The 27725-nt window shown below is 46.1% G+C and overlaps 1 protein-coding gene across 15 annotated transcripts in view; it reads left to right on the top strand.

Moving 5' to 3' along the window:
• FBRSL1 (fibrosin like 1) overlaps window positions 1-27725 on the top strand; it is a 604346-nt gene that overhangs the window by 563032 nt on the left and 13589 nt on the right. For 8 of the 15 annotated variants that reach the window (XM_087880269.1, XM_060683825.2, XM_087880268.1 and 5 more), the window contains 6 exons: window positions 4977-5027; window positions 11927-12022; window positions 20123-20194; window positions 20768-20806; window positions 21964-22035; window positions 25605-25737. In XM_087880269.1, the coding sequence (XP_087736395.1) occupies window positions 4977-5027; window positions 11927-12022; window positions 20123-20194; window positions 20768-20806; window positions 21964-22035; window positions 25605-25737 (463 nt within the window). The remainder of the gene's footprint in view (window positions 1-4976; window positions 5028-11926; window positions 12023-20122; window positions 20195-20767; window positions 20807-21963; window positions 22036-25604; window positions 25738-27725) is intronic. The other 7 variants (XM_087880274.1, XM_087880273.1, XM_087880270.1 and 4 more) reach the window with 1 other exon arrangement.

Raw genomic sequence — 27725 nt, 5'->3', positions numbered from 1 at the left:
AGAGAGGGGCCCAATCTATTCTCCTGAAGGCAGGACAAGAAGCAACGGGTGGAAACTCATCAAGGAGAGAAGCAACCTAGAACTAAGGAGGAATTTCCTGACAGTGAGAACAATTAACCAGTGGAACGAAGTTATGGGTACTCCATCACTGGAAGTTTGCAAGTAGAGACTGGACAACCATTTGTCTGAAATGGTCTAGGGCACGGGTGTCAAACTCAAGGCCTGGGGGCCGGATCTGACCCACGGGGTGCTTAGATCTGGCCCCTGGGGCCGCCCTGGAAACAGCAAAGGACTGGCACGTGGTGCCTCTGCCAGCGAAAACGGAGCTCAGGAGGGCTGCTCATGGCCTTCCCGAGCTCCATTTTCACTGGCAGAGGGTTGCAGGAGGCCGTCGCAGCCAAAAACGGAGCTCGGGAGCCTGTTTTCACTGGCAGAGCACTCAGGCGCCCGCCGACCCGAGTGATGTCCAGCTGGACACACCCACTCCAGCCATCTCCGAGGTCAAACACAACCCTGATGCGGCCCTCAACGAAATCGAGTTTGTCACCCCTGCTCTAGGGTCTCCTGCTCGAGTAGGAAGTTAGACTAGAAGACCTCCAAGGTCCCTTCTTGTCTAGACCCTTTCGTTCTAAGCAAGACGAAAATCAGACGAGCCAAACGAAGAGAGAACCTTTGATGGCCAAAAGGCGTTTTGCGTGTCGGGGAAAAACCCGCAACCCCTTGGAACAACGTCCTTCGCTCCAGAACAGCCGCCTTCCTCTTTTCTTTCGGCCTCTCATCCCGCCATAATAATTCAGCTGCCCGTGAAAATATATTCTTCCCTTCATGGCTGTCCAAATCGGTACCACCCAGTAGCGGTGGGAACATTTGTTTCACTCCCGAATGTTAATATTTGACTTGAGGGAAGCCAAGGCCCCCATCAATAAGTGTCTGTACTTTTCAACACTGACCGGGCTGTGCGGCAGTCTGTTTGTTTATGGCACGGCTGAAAGACTAATTCAGGGATTCGGGGTTATTTTAACATTTCCTTCCAAAGAAGCCGGCTAGCGGAGTTGTGCGGATTTTGTAGCATGCTGTCGCCCACCCACTAGCAACTTCCTGCTTTCCCCCCAAAATGTCACAGCCAGTTATGGATGAGTTCCAAATTGTTGGTCGGAAACACAGCAGCTCTTTGACTCAATGGGACACTTCTCCCATCCTTTGACTTTTTTTAAAAAAAAATTCACAGCAATAACTGTGTATTTAGAATAACGGAATACCAGAATTGGAAGGGGCCTTGGAGGTCTTGTAGTCCAACTTCCCCGCCCCCCGTGAAGGAGACCCTATACCAGTGATGGCTAACCTTTTTGCCGTCGCGTGCCAAAAGCGGAGTAAGCATGGGGGGGGTCGTGTGCATGCGTGCCCACATCCATAATTCAATGAGTTTCACCCCCGGTCCATGCTCCCCTCCACTTTTGGCACGTGATGGCCCGGTGGGCCCAGTAGGTTTTTTGCCCTCCCCAGGCTCCAGAGGCTTTCTTGGAGACTGGGGAGGGCGAAAATAGCCTTCCCTACCCCCCCTCCACCCCCAGAGGCCGTCTGGAGGCTGGAAATGGCCCGTTTCCCAACTTCCGGTGGGACTGGAGGGCCTGTTTTTCACCCTCTCCAGGTTCCAGAGGGTTTCTAGGCGCCTGGGGAGGGCAAAAACTGCCTTCCCCAGCCACCAGAGGCCCTTCAGAGGCCAGAAATGGCCAGAATGCCCAAAAATCATCTGGTCGGCACACGCATGCATGCTGGAGCTGAGCTAGGGCAATGCACACGTGCCCACAGATATGGCTCCGCGTGCCATATCATAGGTTCACCATCACGGTCCTATACCATTTCAGACAAAACTGTCCAATCTCTTCTTTGGAGCACTCTCAATTTCAGGAGGCAAGCCCTTCCACTAGTGAATTCTTCTCACCGTCAGGAAATTTCTCCTTAATTCTAGCTTGGATCTCTCTTTTTAGTGATCTTCCATCCATTTCTTCTTCTCCTGCCCTCAGGTGCTTTGGAGAACAGGTCAACCCACTCCACAATAGGAGCTTCATATAGAATAACAGAGTTGGAAGGGACTTTGGAGGTCTTCTAGTCCAACCCCCCGCTCAGGCAGGAAACCCTACACCACTTCAGATAAATGGTTGTCCAACATCTTCTTAAAAACTTCCAGTGTTGGAACATTCACAACTTCTGGTGGCAAGTTGTCCCACTGATTAATGGTTCTCATTGTCAGGAAATTTCTCCTTAGTTCTAAGTTGCTTCTCTCCTTGATGAGTTTCCACCCTCTTCTCTGAGACAGCCCCTCGAGTACTGGAAGGCTGCTATCATATCGCACACACATCCCATCCTTCTCTTCGTTAGTTCCCTGTAAAACGGGGCAAAACTCACTTAACGACCCTCTCGCTTAGCCACAGAACTTTTGGTCTCAATTGTCATTAACCGAGGACTCTCGGTAACTAAATAAACGCATTAGGCTCCTTCCTCAGTCCTGCTTTTAGCAAAGGCTAAACTCAACATCTCTTCCCAACGGTGTTGAAACAGGGTTCTGGCTTTGCAACTCTCTGTATTATTATTGTTGTTATTATTATTATTTTCCCAGCCTCCTTCATTTGGGGGAGAGCCAACCCGTGGGAAATGACACTTTATCCTTTCTTCTCCCGCCTTGTCATCCCTTTGGCGGCACTAATCCGCTTAACCCAAGAACAAAGAACAGTTTTCATCCGCCCTCAAAGCGCCTTCAGGTGTTTTGAACGCTGCCCAAGGCCCATTTTTCTTCCCTCCTCCCAAGTTATCACAAGAAGCTCGGCGTTTTCACTGGCGAGCCGGCCCAGCCTGAGATTTTTAAGAACTCGGTCACCTGATTTCCCTTCGCGCCACCCACCCCCCCGCGGATGTGGGATGAAGAGCGTTAACCCCCCCACACACACACACACACAATTGTGCCCCCGTCTTTCCTTGCGATGTCTGATTTTCCCGATCTTCCCCTCCGCAAGTTTATTAATCCGAACGCCGGAACGGTTAGCAGGGGGGGAAAAAAATCACCACCAGCTGCACATGTTTTAGTAATTTCTGGGTATTTACACTGAAGGGTACATGACTCCGGTAATCACTGTAATTAACCCAATTGCAAATCTGCGCTCCAGCACGACGCAACGAGGGAGCGTGACAATTTGGCCGGGGGCAGGAGGGGGTTGCATTTTAGGGAGACCCCTTTCTTCCCATGGTAGGACCTCTTCTGCCTGCTTGAGGGTTAATTGTTCTCGGGACGTGATCGGAATACTAATGAGGGGAGGAGGGGTGTTCAGGTCAAACCGAGCACGGCGGTGAGATCAAATCGCCGAATTAAAAATACAGAGGGTTGAAGATCCGCCACGGGTTGGACGGGCACAAAAACTCTGATTTTGGCCACCTTCTTTGTTTAGGCTGACCACTGCAAGGTCCACATGGTCACGTGGTCAATCTTCAGACGCTTGGCAACTGCTTCAGATTTATGACAGTTGCAGCATCCCGGGCTCAGGGGGGGGTTTTGGGGGGGGGGTTGCAACTTTCTGATTAATAAAGTCGGGCGAACCGGATTCACTGAACAACCGCATCACTAAGTCAAACGACCGGGAGAGTCACTTAACAACGGTGGCAGGAAAACCTGACTAGGTGGCTCAGTGGCTAAGACACTGAGCTTGTCGATCAGAAAGGTCGGCAGTTCGGCGGTTCGAGTCCCTAGTACAGGTCTCCTGCGTGAGCCAGAGGGTTGGACTAGATGACCTCCAAGGTTCCTTCCGACTCTGTTACTGTTACTAAAAAGCCATCGAATGGGGCAAAACTCATTTAACAACTGTCCGGCTCTGCAACGGAAAGTTTGGGCTCAATTGCGGTCGTAAGGCAAGGACCTACAGTGCTACCTGTTATAGCACTGTGGCTACTGACTGACTGCCTGTCTCAAAGACCCCCGCCCCCAACAAGCTTCTGGCTAAAAGGGGGAGACTAGAATACGGGGGTGGGAACGAGACCTGAATCTCCCCACTCCTAGTCCAATACCTTCACCCCCATGTCCCATTGATTTTCTAGATCAGGGGTGGCAAACTCGATTTCATTGAGGGCCGTATCAGGGTTGTGTTTGACCTCGCCGAGGCCGGGGGGGCGTGGCCAGCTCGACATCAATCATGTTGGTGGCCCAAGCGCTCCGTCAGCAAAAACGGGCTCCCGAGCACCGTTTTCTGCTGCGACGGCCTCCTGCAACCCTCTGCCAGTGAAAACGGAGCTTGGGAGGACCCACCAGGAGCCTTCCCGAGCTCCCTTTTCGCAGAGGCACCGTGGACTGGTCCTTCGCTGTTTCCAGGGTGGCCCCCATGGGCCAGATCTAAGCACCCCGCAGGCCGGATCCGGTCCCCAGGCCTTGAGTTTGACACCCCTGTTCTAGATCAGGAAGGAAGTCTTGTGCTTTGCTAAAAAGAGGCCCTTTAAAAATGCAAATTGAAACACAGTTCATTTAGTGACCTGCTGCAGGATCATTTTTCACACTTACGCCCCCCCCCTCGCGGTCACACGGTCAAAATTCAGATGCTTGGCAACTGGCTCATGTTTACAACGGTTGCAACCTGCCAGGGATCACGTGATCCGCTTTTGCGTCCTTCTGACGAGCAAAGTCCATGGGGATTCACTTAACAACCGGTTGACTAACTTAACAAAGGGCAGTGCTGCAATTAAGAACTGTGCCGGGAAAAGCCGTATAATGCAAAGCTCGCTTAACAAATGTTTGACTTAGCAACATAAATTTTGAGCCCCGTTGTGGCCGTAACTCGAGGACTTCCTGTACTAGCCACCCACCTCCACCGTGTCTATGAATTACCCCACATCCTCCTCTTCCTCCTCCTACCGTATGTTCGGTTATACTTCAACTGCCTTCCAAGGCTTATACCAAGCCAACCAACTTTTCTCCGACTTTCTGTTTTTTTTTCCAGTTCGACAAGTACGCTCCCAAACTTGAGAATCCTTACTTTCGACATTCCAACGTAAGTGCCCTTTTATTTTTTAATATTCGTAAAAAGTGTGGTGTTTGTTCCGTGTTTTGACGTTTTCCTTACCTGTTTTCGACACGTGGGTTTTTATTTAGGATCAAGAAAAGAATAATTTTTTTAAAACACAGTTATTTTCATTCTTGGAGCAGTTTTTATTATAAAGGAGTTGTCGGTGTTAATAGTTTTCTTTAATTAGTTTATAATATAGCGTACAAAGAAAATGCAAAAGTAAATCGTAGGAAAAGTGAGGGAAAGAAAAAAGGAAAACGGGGGGGGGGGGAAGGCATTGACTTCCGACTCCTTTTGGTGCAGTAGAATAAGGCATTAACATCAAACATCAAAATATGAGCCAGCCGTGTGCAGCAGCTCCCAAAAAAGCCAACACAGTTCTAGGCTGCATCAACAGAGGGATAGAATCAAGATCACGTGAAGGGTTAATACCACTTTATAATGCCTTGGTAAGGCCACACTTGGAATGCTGCATTCAGTTTTGGATGCCATGATGTAAAAAAGATGTGGAAACTCTAGAAAGAGTGTCAAGAAGAGCAACAAAGATGATTAGGGGACTGGAGGCTAAAACATATGAAGAAGGTTTGCTGGAATTGGGCTGTGTTTAGTTTAATGAAAAGAAGGACTAGGGGAGACATAGCAGTCTTTAAATATCTCAGGGGCTGCCCCAAAGAAGAAGGAGTCAAGCTATTCTCCAAAGCTTGACTTGACTTGACAGTAGGACAAGAAGCAACGGGTGGAAACTAATCTAGGAGAGAAGCAACTTAGAACTAAGGAGGAATTTCCTGACAGTTAGAACAATTAATCAGTGGAACAACTTGCCTCCAGAAGTTGTGAATGCTCCAACACTGGAAGTTTTTAAGAAGATGTTGGATAACCATTTGTCTGAAGTGGTGTAGGGTTTCCTGCCTGGGCAGGGGGTTGGACTAGAAAACCTTCAGGGTCCCTTCCAACTCTGCTATTCTATTCTACTTTTATATAACAATATAAACTAGCCATTTCAATGACCACAAATCCATCCAATCGGTAAAACCCAAAATCATTTTTCCCCCCACCACAACCACAAAGTCCAGAAGTGGTTTCCAAGTAGAAATAAAAGTATTTGTATTTTTTTCCCCCTCAATTAAAACAGTCGATTTAGCCATTGTAAAACTCCTTTCCTTCTCTTGGACGTTCCCAATTCATTCTGCCTTTCCTCGCTCCGAGAGGTTCTGTTTCGTATCTAATCTCTGATGTGTTTCGTGTTTTTTTTCCCCCTGGAGACATTCCCTTCGTGCAGGTCATCCATCAATCTCTTTCTAGCACTTCAGACTTTGAATTGGGGCTCATCCAGAAATTCCTCCCCCCCTCCAAAATAGCAAATCAGAAAAGGTTAATATCCTGGGACTTGACATCTGATTTTCCATACTGAGTCCGGAAGGCAAGCTTATGACCATAGTCAATTGAATGGCTATCAAACCATTCCTTGGAGCCCTACATATTTGAGATTAAGTGAACTGCCAGCCGAAGGCAGGTTTATATAAAGCAGAAAGTTAGTTGACCCAGATGAGGACGATGTGTTTGACAAATGAAGGAGGGAAAATGGTATGGAATTTGCAGGATGCTTACCGAATTTGAGCCTCTGGTAGAGAGTTTTATTCATAAATCAAAGTGGGCAAACGTCACTTTTTCATAAGCGACGTCCAGATTTTTCTTCTCTTCTGCATTTTTTTTCAAAGCAGCGTTCCCTCTTGTGAGTTACCGCAAAGTTTTATGCATCTCTTCACCCAAGAAGCTTTTTAGTTCTAAAGTGAAGGACGCAATGGTGCATTCAGAAGAAGTAGTTTCTTGGGATGAGAAGTGAAACGATTTGGAAGAAAACACTTAAGAAAGTCCAGTTTCCTTTTGGAATTAAAAAAAAAATCTTTAGGACAAACCTCAGTGTTATATCCCAATTTATGTTCTGACCAGAATCCAGCAGGTTCTGATGGTTCTGGAGAACCGGCAGCGGAAATTTTGAGCAGTTCGGAGAACCGGCAAATACCACCTCTGGCTGGCCCCAGAGTGGGGTGGGAATCGGGATTTTGCAGTATCCTTCCCCTGCCATGCCCACCAAACCCACCAAGCCACACCACGCCCACCAAGTCACTCCCACAGAACCGGTAGTAAAAAAATTTGGATTTCACCACTGGTTCTGACCTAGGCTCTCTTAAATAGCAGGAAGCAGAGTCTTGGTCCCGGCAAAACCCCTTTTATTTACACGACTGTGAATTCCTTTCATTCACAGTCAGCAAGGCCTGTCCAAACAGTCTTTCAGAGGAATATTTATCAACACAGACCTTATCTCGCTTGGAAGGCTGCCAGGTAACTTAGTTTCCAAATGCAGGGCAAGGCAAAACTTGGCACAGAGTCTCTTAAGAGTCACAGACAGATCTTTCCACTCTTGAAACGGCCAAACGAACGAATTGTTTCCTGCAAAATCCCCCTCCCCATTCGCTCCTCTTTTGTTTCTTATGGGAGGGGCCAATCACCTCCAAGGTGTGGCTTTACTCCCAAGTCAACTCTGCTTTCTTAGTTGTTCTTGTCTTCTAGCAGCTCTGTGTATGTGCACACTAGGAATGGGCTCCAGCTGTTCCTCTGCCTCACTGTTGTCTAGCTCCCTCTCTGCCTCCGACGCAGAGCCCTCGTCCGAGCTTTCCCCAGCCCCCAGGACTGGCCCATGTTCCTTCCCAACCTCCTCACTGTCTGACTCTGCTGCCAGCTCTGCTGGCCACATGTGGGCCACAACAGTTTATGGGGAGCTGCTGATTTCCAAAACCTACTTTTGAGGAACCGGTTAGACTTTGAAAACTTGAAAACCCTTCATGCATAATTCACGCCGAAATTCCTCCTCGGCCTTGCCGTGACACACGGAAAGACAGACAGCCCATAAAAGGAACAAGGGAGAGCAACATAAATCTACATTTGCGTTTGCATTCTGTTAAAATGGAATCGACTTAATACAATTACACTCTTGAGTTGCGCATTTAATCATTGTTCCCTTCCTTGGAAGAAATAATAATCAGAATTTGGTAACAGGTCTACGGATTTCTGGTTCTTCGTGGTGAGCCCCTCTGCCCTAAAGATTTTAGATACGCTTTTGAAGAATTATCTATATTTTAAGGTTAATGGACTTGGTGAGTGCAGAGGGCCTTTCCATCCATCGTTGCAAGCCTTCAGGAAGACATTTATCCCAAATGGCTATTTTTATTTTTATTTTTGCTGAGAAGTATATTTTCCTTCTGATAATTGGTCTAATCCAGTGCTAGGTTTCAAAATTTTTTACCACCGGTTCTGTGGGCGTGGCTTGGTGGGCGTGGCAAGGGAAGGATACTGTAAAATCTCCATTCCCACCCCACTCCGGGGGAAGGATACTGCAAAATCCCCATTTCCTCCCGATCAGCTGGGACTTGGGAGGCAGAGAATAAATGGGGGTTGGGGCCAGTCAGAATTTTTACTACCGATTCTCCAAACTACTCAAAATTTCCGCTACCGGTTCTCCAGAACTGGTCAGAACCTGCTGAAACCCACCTCTGGTCTAATCTTCAGTGACTTATTATTATTATAAACTTTTATTCATTAAACATGAAACTCGGTCAACTGAACATTTAAAAACGTATCACAGATATTATTGACTGCGGCTGATAGGTGATATAGGTTGCTGCCAGCGTCCTAGGTATCAACCAAGTATCTTCTTAAAATATATGATGTTCCGAGTAGCGCAGTTTTTTGCAGTTCCGCTGGTGTTCTTGCAGGAAGCTGCAATTTCTTGATGTGTTTTGTAAAATTCTTGGACATGGTACCAAGTGCCCCGATGACAACGGGTATCACTGTTATATGTTTCGTCCATAGCCATGTAGTTTCGATGGCCAGGTCACGATACTTTGTGATTTTTTTTTTCCCAGTTCTTTTTCTTCGACTCTGGCATCTCCTGGTACTACGATGTCAATAAACTGTAGACTTCGGCAGTTATTATTCATTATTATTATTATTTACTTTATTCATTAAACATGAAACTCTGTCAACTGTGCATCACAAATACCATTGACCGGTGCTAATGGTTGATACGGGTTACTGCCAGCATCCTAGGTATCAACCAAGTATCTTCTTAAGATATACTAATCATCATTTATTTATTTATTTATTTATTTATTTATTTATTTATTTATTATATTTCTATACCGCCTTTCTCCCGTAGGACTCAAGGCGGTGTACAGTCAAGAAAAAATATAGATACAAATATAAAAATATAGATATAGATATAAATCATTATTATTATTTACTTTAATTCATTAAACATGAAACTCAGTCAACTGAACATTCAAAAATGCATCACAAATACCATTGGCCGTTGCTAATGGTTGATACGGGTTGCTGCCAGCGTGCTAGGTATCAACCAAGTATCTTCTTAAAGCCATTACTACTATTTACTACTACTACTTCTTCTTCCTCTTCCTCTTCCTCTTCCTCTTCCTCTTCCTCTTCTTCTTCTTCTTCTTCTTCTTCTTCTTCTTCTTCTTCTTCTTCTTCTTCCTCCTCCTCCTCCTCCTCCTCCTCCTTCTTCCTTCTTCTCCTCCTCCTCATTAATAATAATAATAATAATTATTATTATTATTATTTACTTTATTCATTAAACATGAAACTCAGTCAACTGACCATTCAAAAATGCATCACAAATACCATTGACTGGTGCTAATGGTTGATACGGGTTGCTGCCAGCATCCTAGGTATCAACCAAGTATCTTCTTAAAATGTACTCATCATCATCATTATTATTGCTATTATTGTTATTGTTATTGTTAATCTCGAGGACATTGGTTGGCCAGACAAGGCTGATCGTGACAACTCTGACATTGTTTCATTTCTGTTACTTTACTTGGTTGGGCTTTGGTAGCTGGCAACGCCTAGACAACCTTGGATGTTTCTGGAATTGGCCACAGATCGTCCTTGAACGGGAGACTACCTCTGGAGGGAAGCCCAAGGCTGTAGACTAACCTTGGGAGGCTGAAGGGGAAAAAAAAAAAGAACATCACACAGGAAGACAGTGTCAAAACACTTCAGTTTCGCTGCCAGTAAAACTGCACAATGTCATCTCCGAGAGCTTATCTCAAGGATATCCCTCTCTTTCTTTTCTTTTCTTTTTTTTGCAACTGTATGAGAGAAGCTAGCTTAACAGAACTTTATTTTTTTATTTTTTTATTTTGAATTTGTATACCGCCCTTCTCCCTGAGGACTCAGGGCGGTGAACAGCCAAATAAAAACATCAAATACAAATATTAAAATACAGTTAAAAATATATATATAGATTTGGCCCCATTAATTAAAACGATAAACAAAACAAAACAATTAAAAACCCTTAAAAAGAATTAGGCCAGCCCGGCTTGTTGGAAAAAGAAAGTTTTAAGGGAACTGCAACATAACGGGAGTTGGAAGGGAACTTTGGAGGTCTTCTAGTCCACCCCTCTGCACAAGCAGGAGACCTTTGAACGTTCTGGCTTGCAGAGAACTTGGCTGAGAAAGACGGCCAGGAGTTCTCAAAAATGGACATGCCTCCACATCTTTTAACCTCGTGGGCATCTTGCCCCTCTCAGTCCAGAACTTCCTGCCTTCCTTGTTTTCTATCAGTCCGTTTTCTCTGCTGGCTGCGTCAACAGCAGCATCAAAGCAGAGCAAGTTGTGGCTGGGTAAAAGTTTGGGCTTCTTGGCTTGGCCCCGTGTGAATCAGGAGGGAGGGGGATGAAGATTAAAGGAGGGCTGTTCTGCGGAAGGCTTGCGAAGGCCAACCACTTGGAGAAAAGTGGTCAAGTGAAGTCATCTTGGCTTATGTCGAAAGAGCCTCAGTGGCTGCAGAACTGCTGCTTCAGTAGAAATTGGGAAGGGAAGGACAGAGGGAAGGTGGGAGGGAGAGAAAAGGAAGGAGGGTGGGAGAGAAGGGAAGGAGGGAGGGAGAGAAGGGAAGGAGGGAGGGAGAGAATGAGGGAAGGAGAGAAGGAAAGGGGGAGAAAAGGAAGTAAGGAAGGGAAGGACAGGGAAGGAGAGAAAAGAAGGGAGGGAGAGAAAAGGAAGGAAGGAGGGAGAAGGAAGAGGGAGGGAGAGAAGTAAAGGAAAGGGGGAGAAGGAAGAGGGAGGGAGGGAGGGAGGGAGAGAAGGAGGGAAGGAGAGAAGTAAAGGAAAGGGGGAGAAAAGGAAGAAAGGAAGGGAAGGACAGGGAAGGAGAAAAGAAGGGAGGGAGAGAAAAGGAAGGAAGGAGGGAGAGAAGGAAGAAGGGAGAAAAGGAGGGAGGGAGGGGGAGAGAAGGAGGGAGGGAGAGAAGGAGAGAAGGAAAGGAAAGGGGGAGAAAAGGAAGAAAGGAAGAGAAGGACAGGGAAGGGGAGAAAAGAAGGGAGGGAGAGAAAAGGAAGGAAGGAGGGAGAGAAGGAAGGGAAGGATGGAACGAGGGAGGGAGAGAAAAGGGAGGGACAGGGGAGGAAGGAAGGAGATCACATAATTCTATTTCTTCAGAGCTGGCTATTTGATCTTAAAGCTGGCTATAATACCTTATCCAGCCTTTGTTACTTTGTAAGTAACTCCAGGCAACAAACATTCATAACTCTCCTTCCTCCTCCTCCTCCTCCTCTCCCCAAAACATCAACCCCATGAGGTCAGTTGAGCTGAAAGAGAGAGAGACTCATTTAAAGAGAGACCATCTTGTTGTAGATATAATTTTATTTTTATTTGGACTCAGGGTGGTGCCTTTGAAATCTTGCTTTTTTTTGTGCCTGCTTCATTATCGCTTCCCGAAAAAACGAAAAGTTGCACGAGATGCGTCGCCCTGTTCTCTGATCCATCTCTAATACAAATTCTCTCTTTTTTTTCCCTCCCCTCAGTTCTTTCCAAGTTATCCACCCAACGTGCCAGGAATGCCTTCCATGCTCCCCCATCCAGGTCCTTTCGGGTCCCTCCAAGGAGCTTTTCAACCCAAGGTAAATATTGACTGGGTTTCTTCATCAAACTGCTTTTATTTTATTTTATTTTTATTTATTTATTTTGTTCTTTCTCCAAACAAATCAGTGAAATGCTACTGGTTCAGGCCGGTTTGCCCGAACTGTTAATAAAAAATGCTACTGGTTCGTCGGAATCAGTAGTAAAAAAAATGCTATTAAAAAGTTTCTTAAAAAGATTACAACAATCGCACGGCACAGCTGATTGTCACAGCTGATCATCAGAAACTTTTAAAAACTTTTTAACATTTTTTTACTACCGGTTTGGGTGAATAGGTAGTAAAAAAAATGCTTTAAAAAAGTAAAAAAAAAAAAAAGGTTCCGACGATCGCGCGTCACAGCTGATCGTCACAGCTGATCGCCGGAACCTTTTTTTAAAACTTTTTTTTAGTTTAAAAAAATGCTAAAAAACAGTTTTTAAAAAGTTGGCTATGCCCACCCAGTCACATGATACCCCCACCACGAAGCTACACCCACAGAACCGGTAGGGAAAATTTTTGAATTTCACCACTGAAATCGGGGCAGAGACTGGACTGGAGTGTTCCAACAATGTTTATTAAAAAATGTTCACCTGTCTTTCTTCCTGAATCCAGCATTCATTCTCTGAGCCTGTGGTTGCCCTGGGCTGCTGACAAGTTGTTTTTGTTCATAACATGGAAACAAGGGGGTTCGTTTTATCCATTTTTTTTTTTTAACAAGCTGCAGTGACCTGGTTTGCACACGTTGCCAAACCAAAAAGTGAGGATTTCCTCTTCGTATTAAACCCAAAACGAATTTATTAGAGGGGGATAGAGGAAGAGAAATAAATTTTATTTCTTTTTTTTTTACAAGGGAGAAGGAGGAGAAGTAGATTTTTTTTATACCTAATGGAAGAGAAGGAGAAGAAGAACAGAAGGAGTAGAGGAGGAAAAGGAGAAGAGGAGGGGGTTTCTGTTATTCTGAGTTTCTTTCATAATGGAGAAGGAAAAGAGGAAGAGGAGAAAAGGAGGAGGGAGGAAGGGAGGGAGGAAGGAAAGGAGGGAGGAATGAAAGGAAGGGAAGGGAAAGAGAGAGGGGGAAAGGGAGGAGGAGGAAGGAAGCTGGGAGTAGATTCTGAACGCATGCGGACAGAGTCTTAATGAGGCTGTGGGTTTCGCAGGGCAAGAGGCCTCCGGCAGCTCTCAAGTCAGCCATCAAATTGATGGCTGCAGTGAAACCAACCAAAAACACAAGGCCATCTGTGAAAGTGATCAGTTAACAGCAGCCTGTTTCCCATTAACCCTTCCCTCTCTGACACTCTCTCGCTCTTTCTCCCTCCCTCCCTCTTTAATAATTTTATTTTAAAAATTTAAACGGAAGTCAAAAGAATAATACCAACAAATATAACGTAAGGGAGAAAAGAAAAAAGAAAAGGAAAGAAATCCTAGAAAAAGCTTAAAAGCACAAGAAAGAAAATGTAACAGCAAAAGAGACAGAAAAAAACATACCAAGAAATGGCTTCTGAACTTCTTAGACTCGGAGGGAGGGAGGGAGGGAGAGAGAGGATGGATACCTAGATAGCTAGATGGATGGATGAATGGATAGATGGATAGGAGGATAGATAAGACGGATGGATGGATGGATGGATGGATGGATGGATGGATGGATGGATGGATGGATGGATGGATGGATGGATGGATGGATGGAGATACAGATGGATGGATGGATAGATTGAATAGATGGATGGATGGATGGATGGATGGATGGATGGATGGATGGATGGATGGATAGATAGATAGATAGATAGATAGATAGATAGATAGATAGATAGACAGACAGAGATGGATGGACGGACGGATGGATGGACAGACAGACAGACAGGATGGATGGATGGATGGATGAATAGAGATAGATAGATAGATGGAGATAGATATACAAGATGGATGGATAGCTGGAGGCAGAGATGGATGGATGGATGGATGGATGGATAGATGGAGATAGAGATGGATGGATAGATTGGATGGATGGATAGATAGGATGGATGGATGGATGGATGGACGGACGGTCAGACAGACTGGAGGGATGGATAGATGGAGAGAGATGGATGGATAGATTGGATGGATGGATAGATAGATAGATAGATAGATAGATAGATAGATAGATAGATATAGGTAGGTAGGTAGGTAGGTAGGTAGGTAGGTAGATTTTCTATTGTACCGAAAACAGGGCATGTGTCAGGGTTCCAAGTAACACCCCCAACAAAGCCATCTTTTGCATTGGGCCTTCAGGCCTGCCAGCATGAATTGAAAGTAAATGGGAAAAAAACTTAAAGCTAAGGAAAAAAGAGATGAAAGAAGAAATACAGGACTAAAGATCCAGTTTTGATGCATTCCAGGGTCGGCCAAAGAAACTCTCACTCAACTCAAATCCTCCAGAAGCCATGTAGGATTGCAACCGGCCCATAAATCCAAGACAAGAGACGGCTGGTTTCACACATGCTATGTAACGTTCTGCTTACCATGGTTTATGGTGGAGGCACACCACAGTAAAAATAAATCAGGGCTTAACAAACGAGAGAGAGAGAGAGAGAGAGAGAGACGGTGGTTTGGCCCTCCAAACAACCCAGTTGATTAAGATTGATTTTTTTTTTTTACGCCAACACGTTTCAGCTTCGGTTCTTTAGCGACCGCACAGACGGGTGTTTTTCTGGGATGGAAACAACCCACTATTAAGCCAAATGTGTGAACTCAATCAACGGATGCTTCCTTTTCCCCCACCTCCCCTCTGTTCAGCATGTGTGGAAGATACATCACCTCGCACGCCTCTCTTAACTGCTCATGAATCTTTTGCCTTGAGAGTTCCCATCCTCCTTTTTTTTTTTTCTGCTATATTTGGCAGAATTGGGAGAAACCGGCCGCACCTAAATTATCTTTAACTCGGGGAGGGAGGGCGAGGCAGAGAGTGAGAGAAACACAAAGAGAGAAACACACACACACAGAGAGAGAGAGAGAGAAAGAAAGAAAGAGACAGAGAGAGAGAAACAGAAAGACAGAGAGAGAGAAAAAGAAAGAGAAACAGAGAGAGAGAGAGAAAGAAAGAGACAGTCACAGAGAGAGAGAGAGAAACAGAGACAGAAAGACAGAGAGAAAGAAAAGAAAGAGAGAAACAGAGAGAGAGAGAGAAAGAAAGAGACACACACAGAGAGAGAAACAGACAGAAAGACAGAGAGAAAGAGAAAGAAAGAGAGAGAAACACAGAGAGAGAAAGAAAGAAAGAGACACACAGAGAGAGAAACAGAGACAGAAAGACAGAGAGAAAAAAAGAAAGAGAAAAAGAAACACAGAAATACAGAGAGAGAACGAGACAGTGTGAGAGAGAAACAGACAGAGAAAGAAAGAGAGAGAAACACAGAGAGAGAGAGAATGAGAGAAAGAGAGAGAGAGAGAGAGAAACAGACAGACAGAGAAAGAAAGACAGAGAAACAGAGAGAGAGTGAGAAAGAGAGAAACAGAGAGAGACAGAGAAAGAAAGAGAAAGAGTGAAAGAAACAGAGAGAAAGAGAGAGAAAGAAAAAGAGAAAAAAAGAGAAAGACAGAGTGAGAGACAGAAACAGAGACAGAGAGAAACACACACAGAGAGAAAGACAGAGAGAGAGAAAGAGAAAAAGACACAGAGAGAAAGACAGAGAGAGAGAAAGAGAAAAAGAAAGAGAGAGAAAGACAGAGAGAGAGAGAGATCGTGATTAATCTCCTTGGAAGAGAGACAGAATGCAAATCTTCCAAGCAGAACCAAACTCGGCACAAATCATTCTAACCTTTCTTAAGGCTCAAAACTTTCCCTCTTCCTCCCCGGCGGCCCATGGCTTAAGCTCTAGATCATCGTGACAGACATGTCCGGGAGGGCTGACGGGGGGTGTGGGGTGTGTAATGAATTCTCTCTTCCCCCCCCCCCCCCACCACCACTTGCCCTCCGAAAGCAAAGACTTTGTTTTGATTTCCCTGCCTTTGGTGTCCCGTCCCCAAGGCCTCGTCTGTAAATCCTGGCCGGCGTGATTCCCCCCAGCCTGGGCTGCAGACTTCGGAGTTGCTTTCCCAAAAGCTAAGAACTCGGGAAAGGTCAAAAGTATTCAATTTGCTTTGCAGAAGGGAGCTTTCCCATCTGTCTTGGAGGGGATGGGAGGGGGGGGGGCGGACAGAGGACCAGGAGGGCTCTGTTATCATTCACACTATTAATGTAACGTGACCTTAAAAACGCATCGCAGCTGTTATTTTTGGCCTCCCTGTCCGTCAGTTTGGAGACGGGGCTTTTCTCCGGTGGGACGATGGAGGCTGAAGGTCGACCACACCCAGAGTTTGGAAGCCTTCCTTCCTTCCTTCCTTCCTTCCTTCCTTCCTTCCTTCCTTCCTTCCTTCCTTCCTTCCTTCCTTCCCTCCCTCCTTCCTTCCTTCCTTCCTTCCCTCCCTCCCTCCCTCCCTCCCTCCTTCCTTCCTTCCTTCCTTCCCTCCCTCCCTCCCTCCCTCCCCTTCCTTCCTTCCTTCCATCCATCCAACCTCCCTCCCTTCCTTCCTTCCTTCCTTCCCTCCCTCCCTCCTTCCTTCCTTCCTTCCTTCCTTCCTTCCTTCCTTCCTTCCCTCCCTCCCTCCCTCCCCTTCCTTCCTTCCTTCCATCCATCCAACCTCCCTCCCTTCCTTCCTTCCTTTCTTCCTTCCTTCCTTCCCTCCTTCCTTCCTTCCTTCCTTCCTTCCCTCCCTCCCTCCCTCCTTCCTTCCTTCCTTCCTTCCTTCCCTCCCTCCCTCCTTCCTTCCTTCTTTCCTTCCTTCCCCAGCCGTCCTATTTTTAAAACAACCCTTGATCCCTTGTGGTTGACCGGCCACTCCGAAAGGCTTCCTCTTGGAAAACTGACAGCGATTTGGCTTGTCTTGCAGCTTTTAACATCTAGCTAGGGGGAATTAGGGGAACTTAAGCGGCTCTCGTCTTGGAGGGAAACAGGTGCTGGGCCAGGGCAAGGAGGAGATAGCAGCTGGCTCCGAGTCCTTGTTCCATTCAAAAAAAAAAAAGCTGGCACTGGGTTACATTGATTGCCGTCTCCAGAGACGAAACTCAGCGCCCTGGGAAGGACTTGGTTAACCGTTGCAATCGGTCAACAAGGCAATGGCACATAGGTAGGAGGAGAAAGATGGTTGAGGTAGCCTTGAGGGATGATTGCAGGAGCTGCAAAGAGAGAAGAAAATAGCTTAGTCCTGGAAGGGAGGGAGGGAGGACAATGGGAAGAAAGGAAGGGAAGAAAGAAAGACTGGGAGAGAAGGAGGGAGGGAGGGAGGAAGGACAATGGGAAGGAAGGAAGGAAAGAAAGATTGGGAGAGAAGGAAAGAAAGACTGGGAAGGAAGGAAGGACAATGGGAAGGAAGGAAAGAAAGACTGGGAGGGAAGGGAGGAAGGACAATGGGAAGGAAGGAAAGAAAAAGAAAGACGGAAGGAAGGAAGGACAATCGGAAGGGAGAGGAAGGACAATTGGAGGGAAGGAAGGAAAGAAAGAGGAGGGAGGGAGGGAGGAAAGACAATGGGAAAGAAGGAAAGAAAGAAGGACTGGGAGGGAAGGAAGGAAGGACAATGGGAAGGAAGGAAAAGACTAGGAAGGAAGGAAAGAAAGACAAGGAAGGAAGGAAAGAAAGACTGGGAAGGAAGGAAGGAAGGACAATGGGAAGGAAAAAAAGAAAAAGAGAGACTGGGAGGGAAAGAAGGAAGGACAATGGAAAGGAAGGAAAGAAAGATTGGGAGGGAAGGAAGGAAGGACAATTGAAGGGAAGGAAGAAAAGAAAGAAAGGCAGGCAGGTAAATAGGTAAAATATCCACACCTGGATTCCGTGTGTATAAGAAAAGACAAAGGGAATTTCAGACAAACTTTCAATCTTCTGCTATTTTATCCTACATCATTCATGTGGCATGGACTTCCGCTCCCAGAATTCCCCAGCCAGCAAAGAATGCTGGGAATCGAAGTCCACACACACACACATATCTTAGAGTTGCTAAGGTTGAGAAAGACGGCTTCTCCTTTCCTGATGTGGCCAACTTTGACGGGGTGACACCCCCCCCTTTTCCAGGAACACAGCCTTGTCGAGACATCTTAGCCACAGCATTTGACCATTTCTGAACCCCCCCTGCCCTCCGAGAGCTCTTATTTCTCCCCCAATTATTGGTTTTATTGCAAACTCTTAAAACGCCCACGTTTCAATTAAAAAAAAACAACAACTTCAAAGGCGGAAGTCTGCTGTACTTACGCTTTTATTTTTAATTAAAACAAGGAAGCAGAAGGAGAACTGAGCCTCCCTGTGTCCATTTAACTTTTTTTCCTGGAAGAAATTAACGTCTCCGGAGCATGGCTGCATTTAGCTGACCTGAGTTGATCTCTAAAGAGCTCAGCAAATCAAACCTGATTAGCCCTCGGATGGCATCTTCCAGTAGGCACAGAAGGGCCTGCAGGCTAGGCTGAGATGTCGAAAGGGGAGAAAAGAAGAAACGGCGGCTGGAAGAAAGGATAAAACCCGTTCTGCACGGCTGCCAAGACGAAGCCAGCCAGAGCGGCAATTAAAAGGGGTGAATGTAACGAATGAATTAAAAAGAAATTCACCTGGATTTACCTGGTGCACAGCAGGGGTGAAATGCTCCCGGTTCGGACCGGATCACCCGATCCGGTAGCGATGGAGGCGAGTGGTTCGGAGAACAGGTAGCAAAAATCCCTGCCCCCCACCCCATGCCCAGCTGAGCCACACAATCATCAGAGGCTTTTTTTTTTACTTTTAAAAGCATTTTTTCTACAACCTCTTCGGCCAAAAAAATGCTTTTTTAAAAAAAAGCCTCTGATGATCGCGCGGCTCAGCTGGGAACGTCAAAGATCTCAGCTGAGTTGCCTGATCGGCAGAGTCTTTTTTTCTTTTAAATGCCTCTGACGATCCCAGCTGAGTTGCCTGATCGGCAGAAGCTTTTTTTCTTTTAAAAGCCTCTGACGATCCAAGCTGAGTTGCCTGATTGGCAGAAGCTTTTTTTCTTTTAAATGCCTCTGACGATCCAAGCTGAGTTGCCTGATCGGCAGAAGCTTTTTTTCTTTTAAAAGCCTCTGACGATCCAAGCTGAGCTGATCGGCAGAGGCTTTTTTTCTTTTAAATGCCTCTGACGATCCAAGCTGAGTTGCCTGATCGGCAGAGGCATTTAAAAGAAAAAAAGCCTCTGCTGATCAGGCAACTCAGCTGGGATCGTCAGAGCCTTTTGAAAGCATTGTTTTACAACCTCTTCGCCAAAGAGATTGTAGAAAAAATGGCTTTAAAAGTATAAAAATAAAAATAAGTTGGCCACGCCCACCCAGTCACATTACCCCCCCCCCCCACACACACACACACAACAAGCCATGCCCATAGAACCGGTAGTAACAAATTTTAGATTTCACCACTGGTGCACAGCTATATTTCCAAGAAAGCAAAAGTCCCTTTAAAAAAAAGGGGTGGGGGGTAGAATTGGCACAATTTCAAACCCATCCGAACATAACAGGTCGTCCTCGACTTACGACCGCAACGGAGCCCAAAATTTCTGTTGCTAAGTGAGAGGTCGTTGTTCAGCGAATCACCGCGGTTACTAAATGAGCAACATGGTGATTCAGTGAATCTGGCTTCCCCGTTGACTTTGCTCATCAGAAGGTCGCGAAAGGGGGTCACGTCACACACCCCTCCCGCCCCCCATCCCCGGACGCTGCAACCGTCATATATATGAGCCGGTTGGTCAACGTCTTGGATTTTGATCATGTGACCATGAAGATGCTGCAACGGTCATAAGTATGAACAACAGTCATAAATCAGTTTTTTTTTTCAAAGCCGTTGTAACTTTGAACGGTCACTAAATGGATGATTGTGATTCGAGGGCTACCTGTATTTATTTGATAATGGAAGGAAGGAAAGAAGGAAGGAAGGAAGGAAGGAAGGAAGGAAGGAAGGAAGGAAGGAAGGAAGGACAATGAAATCTTGAGCTCAATTGAGGTTGTATTGCTCATCAAATGGTCCTTCCTGTTTGCTAGCGTCGCATCGAAGCATTGCTAGAACGCTAAACTCACCGACATTTTCGTTTTTGTTCTTCTAGACTTCGAATCCGATCGATGTGGCCAGCAGGCCTAGCACAGTGCACCACACGCTTCTGCAGAAGACACCAGGGGTAGGTACCAAGTCCAGGGAGTTTCTTTCGGCTCCTCTTTGGGGCTGACGCATGATAAACGTTGACCTACAAAGGACTATTTTTCTCCTTTTGGCTTTGATTTACAACGATAGATAGACAGACAGACAGACAGAAGAGAGATCGATAGATCGATAGATAGATAGATAGATAGATAGATAGATAGATAGATAAGAGAAGAGAAGAGAAGAGAAGAGAAGAGAAGAGAAGAGAAGAGAAGAGAAGAGAAGAGAAGAGAAGAGAAGAGAAAGAGTAGATCTCCCAGACCCAAGCATCAAAATTAGGGAAATGTCAACCTTGCCCTGAGAAAAAAAGGAAAATTAGATCATTTTTAAAACAGGTCTGAATCCCGAGTTAAGGAATAGGCTGCAATAAAGGAATTGCACGCTTAGAACTCTCTTTTTTTTCCCCCCCTAAGTCTTCATGCAATTATGTTCTTAACGCTGAAATAAATAAAGAGCACTTTTCATGCTCCACACCCTGAATTTAAAAAATCCTTTTTTATAATCCAGGTTACATAAAAGGTTGAATTTTTTTTTCATGTTTTTCCCCTAGGTGGCTGACGCCTATCGGGCTCCTGTACGAGTAAGTAAGGTTTGTCAGGGATTTACTTTTTTTTAAATCTACTTTTTAATTTTTAAAATTCGAGGGGGTGTGTGAATGACAAAAAGTATTTGTAATGCTTGCCTTAAAAGGACAGGTGAGATTATATAAAATGGCCGCCAGCCTACCGTTCGTCAATTTCACGAAACGAATTGTTGTAAATGGACAATATTAGGCAAGTCTAATGTACATATTAAAGGTAAAGGTTCCCCTTGCACATATGTGCTAGTTGTTTCCGACTCTAGGGGGTGGTGCTCATCTCCGTTTCAAAGCCGAAGAGCCAGTGCTGTCCGTCTCCATGGTCATGTGGCCGGCATGACTCAACGCCAAAGGCGCACCGAACGCTGTTACCTTCCCACCAAAGGGGGTCCCTATTTTTCTACTTGCATTTTTTTTACGTGCTTTCGAACTGCTAAATTGGCAGAAGTCACGGGAGCTCCCCCCGTTCCGCAGCACTAGGGACTCGAATCGCTGAACTGCTGACCTTTCGATCGACAAGCTCAGTGTCTTAGCCACTGAGCCACCGCATCCCTAATATACACATTAGAGCAGCCTTTAAATCAAATCAATAACTTCAGGTAGTCCTCGTCTTACGACAGTTCATTTAGTGACCGTTTGAAGTCTCAACAGCACTGGAAAAAAAGCGACTGACCACTGTTTTTCACACTTGCGACCATTGCCGTATCCCAGTGGTCACGGGATCAAAATTCAGATCCTTGCCGATAAACTCATATATATGACGGCTGCTGGGATCAGGGGGATCCCCTTTTTGTGATCTTCTGACCAGCACCGTCGATGAGGCCGCCAGATTCACTTCCCCATTTTACGACCTTTCTCGCCACTGTCGTTAAGCGAATCTCTGCCAGTTGCAAAGTGAGGAACACAAGTGAACCTGGTTCCCTCGACAGACTTTGCTGGTCAGGAGGTCGCAAAAAGGGGATCGTGTGATCCCCAGGATCCTAGCAACTGTCATAATAAATATGAGTTCGTTGCCAACTCGCTGAGCAAAATGTCTCACTTACCCACGGAAATTTGGGGCCGAATTCTGGTCGTAGTCAGTTGCACAAAGGAGAGAGAGAGAGAGAGAGAGCGAGCAGTGGAACACAGCAGCTGCTTAAAATGAAATTCCGGTACTTATTTTATTACAGAAGCCCGGAAAATGGTGTGCTGTCCATGTACAGATCGCTTGGCAGATCTACCATCACCAACAGAAGATAAAGGTAATCAGGCAGATTTATTCAGAAAAACCAGCGGATTTCTCTTCTGGCTTTGAGGCTGACATTCCCGTTCTCACCACCCCTGATTTCCTAAGGCGTCCATTTTTCACACTGTTGCTTTCCCTCTGTAAAGCGTGGAATTCATTAAGCCTTTCTAACTTCGAATATCTGCCTTAGAAATCTGAAATGGCTGTGTTTCTCTGATGGGGCAGGGCACTCTAGTAATAATGCCGATCCTACACAATCCAGAAGATCGGAATACAAAATAATACAATTGGAAGGGACCTTGGAGGTCTTCTAGTCCAACCCCCTGCTCAGGCAGGAAACCCTACACCACTTCAGACAAATGGTTATCCAACATCTTCAAAACTTCCAGTGTTGGAGCATCCACAACCTCTGGAGGCAAGTTGTTCCACTGATTAATTGTTCCCACTGTCAGGAAATTCCTTCTTAGTTCTAAGTTGCTTCTCTCCTTGATGAGTTTCCACCCGTTGCTTCTTGTCCTGCCCTCAGGTGCTTTGGAGAAGAGCTTGACTCCCTCTTCTTTGGGGCAGCCCCTGAGATATTGGAACACTGCTATCATGTCTCCCCTAGTCCTTCTCTTCATTAAACTAGACATACCCAGTTCCTGCAACCTGGAACAACTTGCCTCCAGAAGTTGTGAATGCTCCAGAAGTTGTGAATGCTGGAAGTTTTTAAGAGGTTGGATAACCATTTGTCTGAAGTGGTGTAGGGCTTCCTGCCTAAGCAGGGGGTTGGACTAGAAGACCTCTAAGGTCCCTTCCATCTCTGTTATTCTATTCTGTTCTGTTCTGTTCTGTTCTGTTCTGTTCTATTCTATTTCTGTTATTCTGTTCTATTCTGTTCTGTTCTGTTCTGTTCTGTTCTGTTCTGTTCTGTTCTGTTCTGTTCTATTCCCCAGGACAGGACAAGAGGGGGGTGGACCTCTTTGGGAGAATAGGTCATCCCCTCTTCTCTATGACTGCCCCTCAAATATTAGAAGATGCTTGGAGATTGCCAAGTGTCCTTACCCTATGGTAGAATTACAGGTTGGAGAACCTACAGAGTGAAGCCAAGAGAAACTCTCGGAATCTGAGATATTTCTCATCAGGAGATGTTTAAGAGAACACTTTCTATAGTGAGGGAGAAACTCTTGAGACAAACCAAGCACATCTGCCACCTCAAATGGCGGAATTTAGAATTTTAGCCCCAACCACAGAAGTCAACATCTAACACCCTGTGGTTGACTGTTGGTTGTTGTAGAAGCCGCTTGGTTGGACAACGCCCAGATGTTTTGTGAAGAGGGTGGTGGTTGCGGATCTACAGCTTTCTAAATTACTTGAACCAAAGAGGTTGACAGTCAAGGAAGTCGCCTTGACACGCTCCCTCCCTATTGTGATCACCTCAATCTGTATTTTGTTCAGTGGTTCGTCCCCATTGTTTACTGCTCTAGTTGAGTAACCACAAGCGGGGAGGGGAGAGAAGCAGAAAATTGGTCCTGGTCTCCTTCCTTATTGAATTGTTGGAAGAAATATCCATCTGGGTTCAGTTCCAAGCGGGGAGAAAGACATTGGAAACATGGCGGCTGATTGATTGGAAAGATGGTTTATTGATGGACAGGACCACACGGGTTTGAGACATGGAGTTGAGAGAGAGAGAGAGAGAGAGAGAGGTATTTATACCCTCTCTTGGGCCTTGCCCTTGAGCTTCCTGTTCCTATGCAATAAATGTATTCTATTGGTTGTGAGACTCCCATGGGGTTATGCAGGGGTCATAGCTTAACTTCTTAGGTTGTCTGAATTAAATTTGATTGAAGCCTGGACTCTCCGAGATGATATAATGAGGAGGCTTGTATCCTGAAAGGGTGTCGGGGCCATTCCTCTTGTGTCTTAATGGCTTTTCCTGGTTTGAATCCTGAGTGAGGGCTGATCCTACCATTCTACCTATTTCTGCCTTTGTTCAAAATATCCTGTCTTGAATGGATTATACCAAATCTGCATTTCTAAAAGCTGGCCTCGGTTTAGTATCTGCTTGGGGGCAGGGAACTGTCTTGCTCTGAGTTTCTGTTTCCTTTTAAGATTTCTATTTCTCTTTTACGGGAAATATAATATTCTGCCTTTTTAAAAAAATATTTCTCAAAGTACCGTACTTTTCGGAGTATATGACGCACTTTTCCCCCCTAAAAGAGGGTGAAAATTTGGATGTGTCTTATACACTGAATAATAGCCTCGTTTATAGCCCCGCCCGCCCACTGGCCTCCACCCTTCGGCCATTTTTAGCCTCCGCACGTCACATTTTAGACCTGTTCCAGGCTGCAGGGATTGCCACAGACCATTGCCCAAAAACGCGACACACAGAGGCCAAAAACGGGGCCTGCGGAGGCCGAAAATGCAATGTGCAGAGGTGGCGATCGGCGGCGATGTGCTCTGGCGATCCCCGCAGCCTTGAACGGGTCTGAAATGGATCGTTCGGAGGCTGAAAACGCGAGGCACAGAGGCCAAAAACGTGAGGCACGGAGGGCGGCTATGATCTGTGGCAATCCCTGCAGCCTGGAACAGCTGATTGGAGGTATTCCAGGATTGCCGATCCACCCGCCAATCAGCTGCTTGTGCTGAATCAGGCTGCAATAATGTGCTGAAGCTGACCTGGCTTTTCGCTATTTGCTGCGAGGATGCTAGGCAGATGAATACCGATGGATGCTGGTAGGCAGAGTCAGAATTTTTTTTTCTTCTTATTTTCCTCCCCAAAAACTAAGGTACGTCGTATACTCTGGAGCGTCTTATCCTCTGAAAAATGTGGTATTTCATTGTTCTAGGAGAGGAGTGGGTATTAACTTTCTACAGAATCATTGGAGGTTCTCCTCTGGCTTCCATGGAGCTTTGCTTCCCGTGGGAAGAGTTTGGAGAGTGATCCTTTGACCTAGGAAGGGGTTTGAACTCTTCTGTAGGCATGATCATCGGGCTCCAGCTACCAGCCTGGACGACATCTTCAAATCTCGCTGTTTGAGGTTGCATAACATTCTCAGAGACTCTTCCCACCCTGCTTACAATCTTTTTGGACTGTTGCCTTCTGGCAGAAGATACAGAACAGTTAAAACTCGGACCACACGTTTTCTGAATAGTTTTTATCCCAGAGCTATAATTGCACTCAACAATGAACTAAAGGGGCACCTTCAGTGACCTCTTGGACAGCATTACTTGGTCTATTGTGTGGATGTTTGGGTGGTTTAGGGGTGGGGAATTTGTGGTGGGTGGGAGTGGGGGTGGGGATTGTTATGTGTGTTGGGCCTGGTCTTTGGGTGTTCAGTGAATTTCATTGTATGGGTATACTGTGTATACACGTACAATGACAATAAAGTTATTATTATGATGATGAAAAACTTGACACCGTTCAATTCGGCTTTTTTAGCAAGCTTCCACATTACAGAACTGTCGGTACCGATGATTCCAACCACATCTGCTTTTAAACCCAGTGGTAATCAAAGAGAGGTTGCAACCAACATGTGCATCACCATGCCCCAGAAAATAGAAATGGATAATGAGGTTTTGTTTTGTTTTTTCTTCTTTTGACAGCAAATGCAGCTGGATCCTCACAAGCTCGAAATCGGCGGAAAACTTGACCTCTTCAGCAGACCGCCGGCTCCCGGCGTCTTTCCTGGTTTCCATTATTCTCAAGATCTTGCCCGACCCCTCTTCTCCAGCACAGGTGAGGGAAAATGCTGTTGATGCACACATGTCTAAAAAGGTAAAGGTAAAGGTTCCCCTCGCACATATGTGCTAGTCGTTCCCGACTCTAGGGGGCGCTGCTCATCTCCGTATCAAAGCCGAAGAGCCAGCGCTGTCTGAAGACGTCTCCGTGGTCATGTGGCCGGCATGACTCAACGCCAAAGGCGCACGGAACGCTGTTCCCTTCCCACCAAAGGTGGTCCCTATTTTTCTACTTGCATTTTTTTTACGTGCTTTCGAACTGCTAGGTTGGCAGAAACTGGGACAAGTCACGGGAGCTCACTCCGTTATGCGGCACTAGGGATTTGAACTGCCAACCTTTTGATCGACAAGCTTAGCGTCTTAGCCACTGAGCCACCATGTCCCGTACACATGTCTACTCTGTTGCAAAAAAAGAAGTGCCCTAGATCAACCGTTTGGGCACTGGGACTGGTTCCGTGCAGAGAGGTTTTTTCCGTGGACTGGAGAGGGCCTGGTCTCGTGTGCTGCCTGCATCCCACGAATGCTTTGCTTGTTTGCACAGCCTGGTTTCTGACATGCCGCAGCCCGGTGCTGGACCATGGACCTGGGGGTTGGGAAGGAACCCCTGCCCTAGATCCTTCAGGAAACGAGTACAGCATCTTTAATAAGTTTGGCAGGTGTGTTCCTGATGCTCTGTCTGAAATATCTTCTCGGAATCAAATCCGAAGCCCCACGCGGCTTATAAATAATGCCTTTTCCGTCTGTGAATACCCAAAGCTGCATCGGGCAGTAAATTCTAATAAAGTTGGCTATCGGCAGAGAAGAGGCGGAACGAACGCGGTGACTCTTAACGGAAGGAAGCATAAATCTGTGGATTGCCAGGATCTGAGGCTTCCTCCAGCCTGGTTGAACGCGAAGTCACTGAGAGACCTGGCTTCTCCAGGCTGTTGACGTTACCGCCAAAAAACACATAAGTTATCTCAGATTCCCTTGTCCCTGGGATGGATGTACAGCTGCAGGCGAACATTGGGTTTAATAGCTTCCTGGCAACCTACGGCTACATTCCTGGTTTTACTCTTGAGGAAGCCTCGTCTTCTTTCCTCCTCCTTACGATGATCAGCCCGGAGTCGTCAAGGTAGAAAGATGCCTCCTTCAGAGAAATTGCCCATTTGTTATGTGCCTTCTGATCTAAAGGATTTTACGGGGTGACAGCCTCCATCCGTCTCAAGGAAGGCCTGCGAGTTGCAAAAATACATCGATAACAATGGGTGCCGTTCTCCAGGGCTGCTTCCAACACTGTTCTGCCCCAGCTACGGGTCCCAAGAAGTGTAGCACACACAGAGAGCTCCAAAAACTCCGTTTAATACAAACAGACCCCTTTCAAAATGCAGGCTTTAACCACAAATGTCCTTATCAGCCTGCTATGAATTACATAGATTAAACAAAGTTCGACAAGGGTTGGCAATCAGCCCAGAAACCAAGTTGTAACAAAAAACTCACTCTCAAAATGTTCTGCGTAGGATCAAATGTTGTTTCCAGCAATGTTTGCTATCTGTGTGCGAACTTAAATAGGCTAAGGGAGTGGCCAATTAACCCCAAGCCTTACTCTCGAGGAGACCTTCTCCTCCTGAGTAGCCACTCCTGCCTTTTGGCAGTCCTGCGTGCTCGAGCATCGAGAAGAGGCTCCTCCACTTCACTCTCTTCACTTGAAGGAGCCTCTGGAGGTTCTGAAGGCCCTGGCTGAGTCTCTGCCTCTGGCACCACATCCTCTTCAGCCTCCTCGCTGTCCGACTCGAGCGCCAGCTGCACAGCCTGCTGGCGCGACACCACACCAGCCTCTTCGTCGTCGGGATCAGCCACAATCCGCGCAGGCCGCTGGCGGGGCACAACACACACACACACACAGAGAGAGAGAGAACAATTCCTTTTTTGAGTTGTTTGGAACCAGTTCAATCTCAATCCCTTTCTGATTCTCCAATGATGAAGAGACCAATGTCGCGAGCAAAT

This window comes from Pantherophis guttatus, chromosome 17 (genome assembly GCF_059756535.1).
Source record: "Pantherophis guttatus breed Tessera chromosome 17, ASM5975653v1, whole genome shotgun sequence".
NCBI classification, from domain to species: domain Eukaryota; kingdom Metazoa; phylum Chordata; class Lepidosauria; order Squamata; family Colubridae; genus Pantherophis; species Pantherophis guttatus.
Note: the sequence above shows the minus strand (reverse complement) of the source record. Positions and strands in the feature narration are given on the sequence as shown.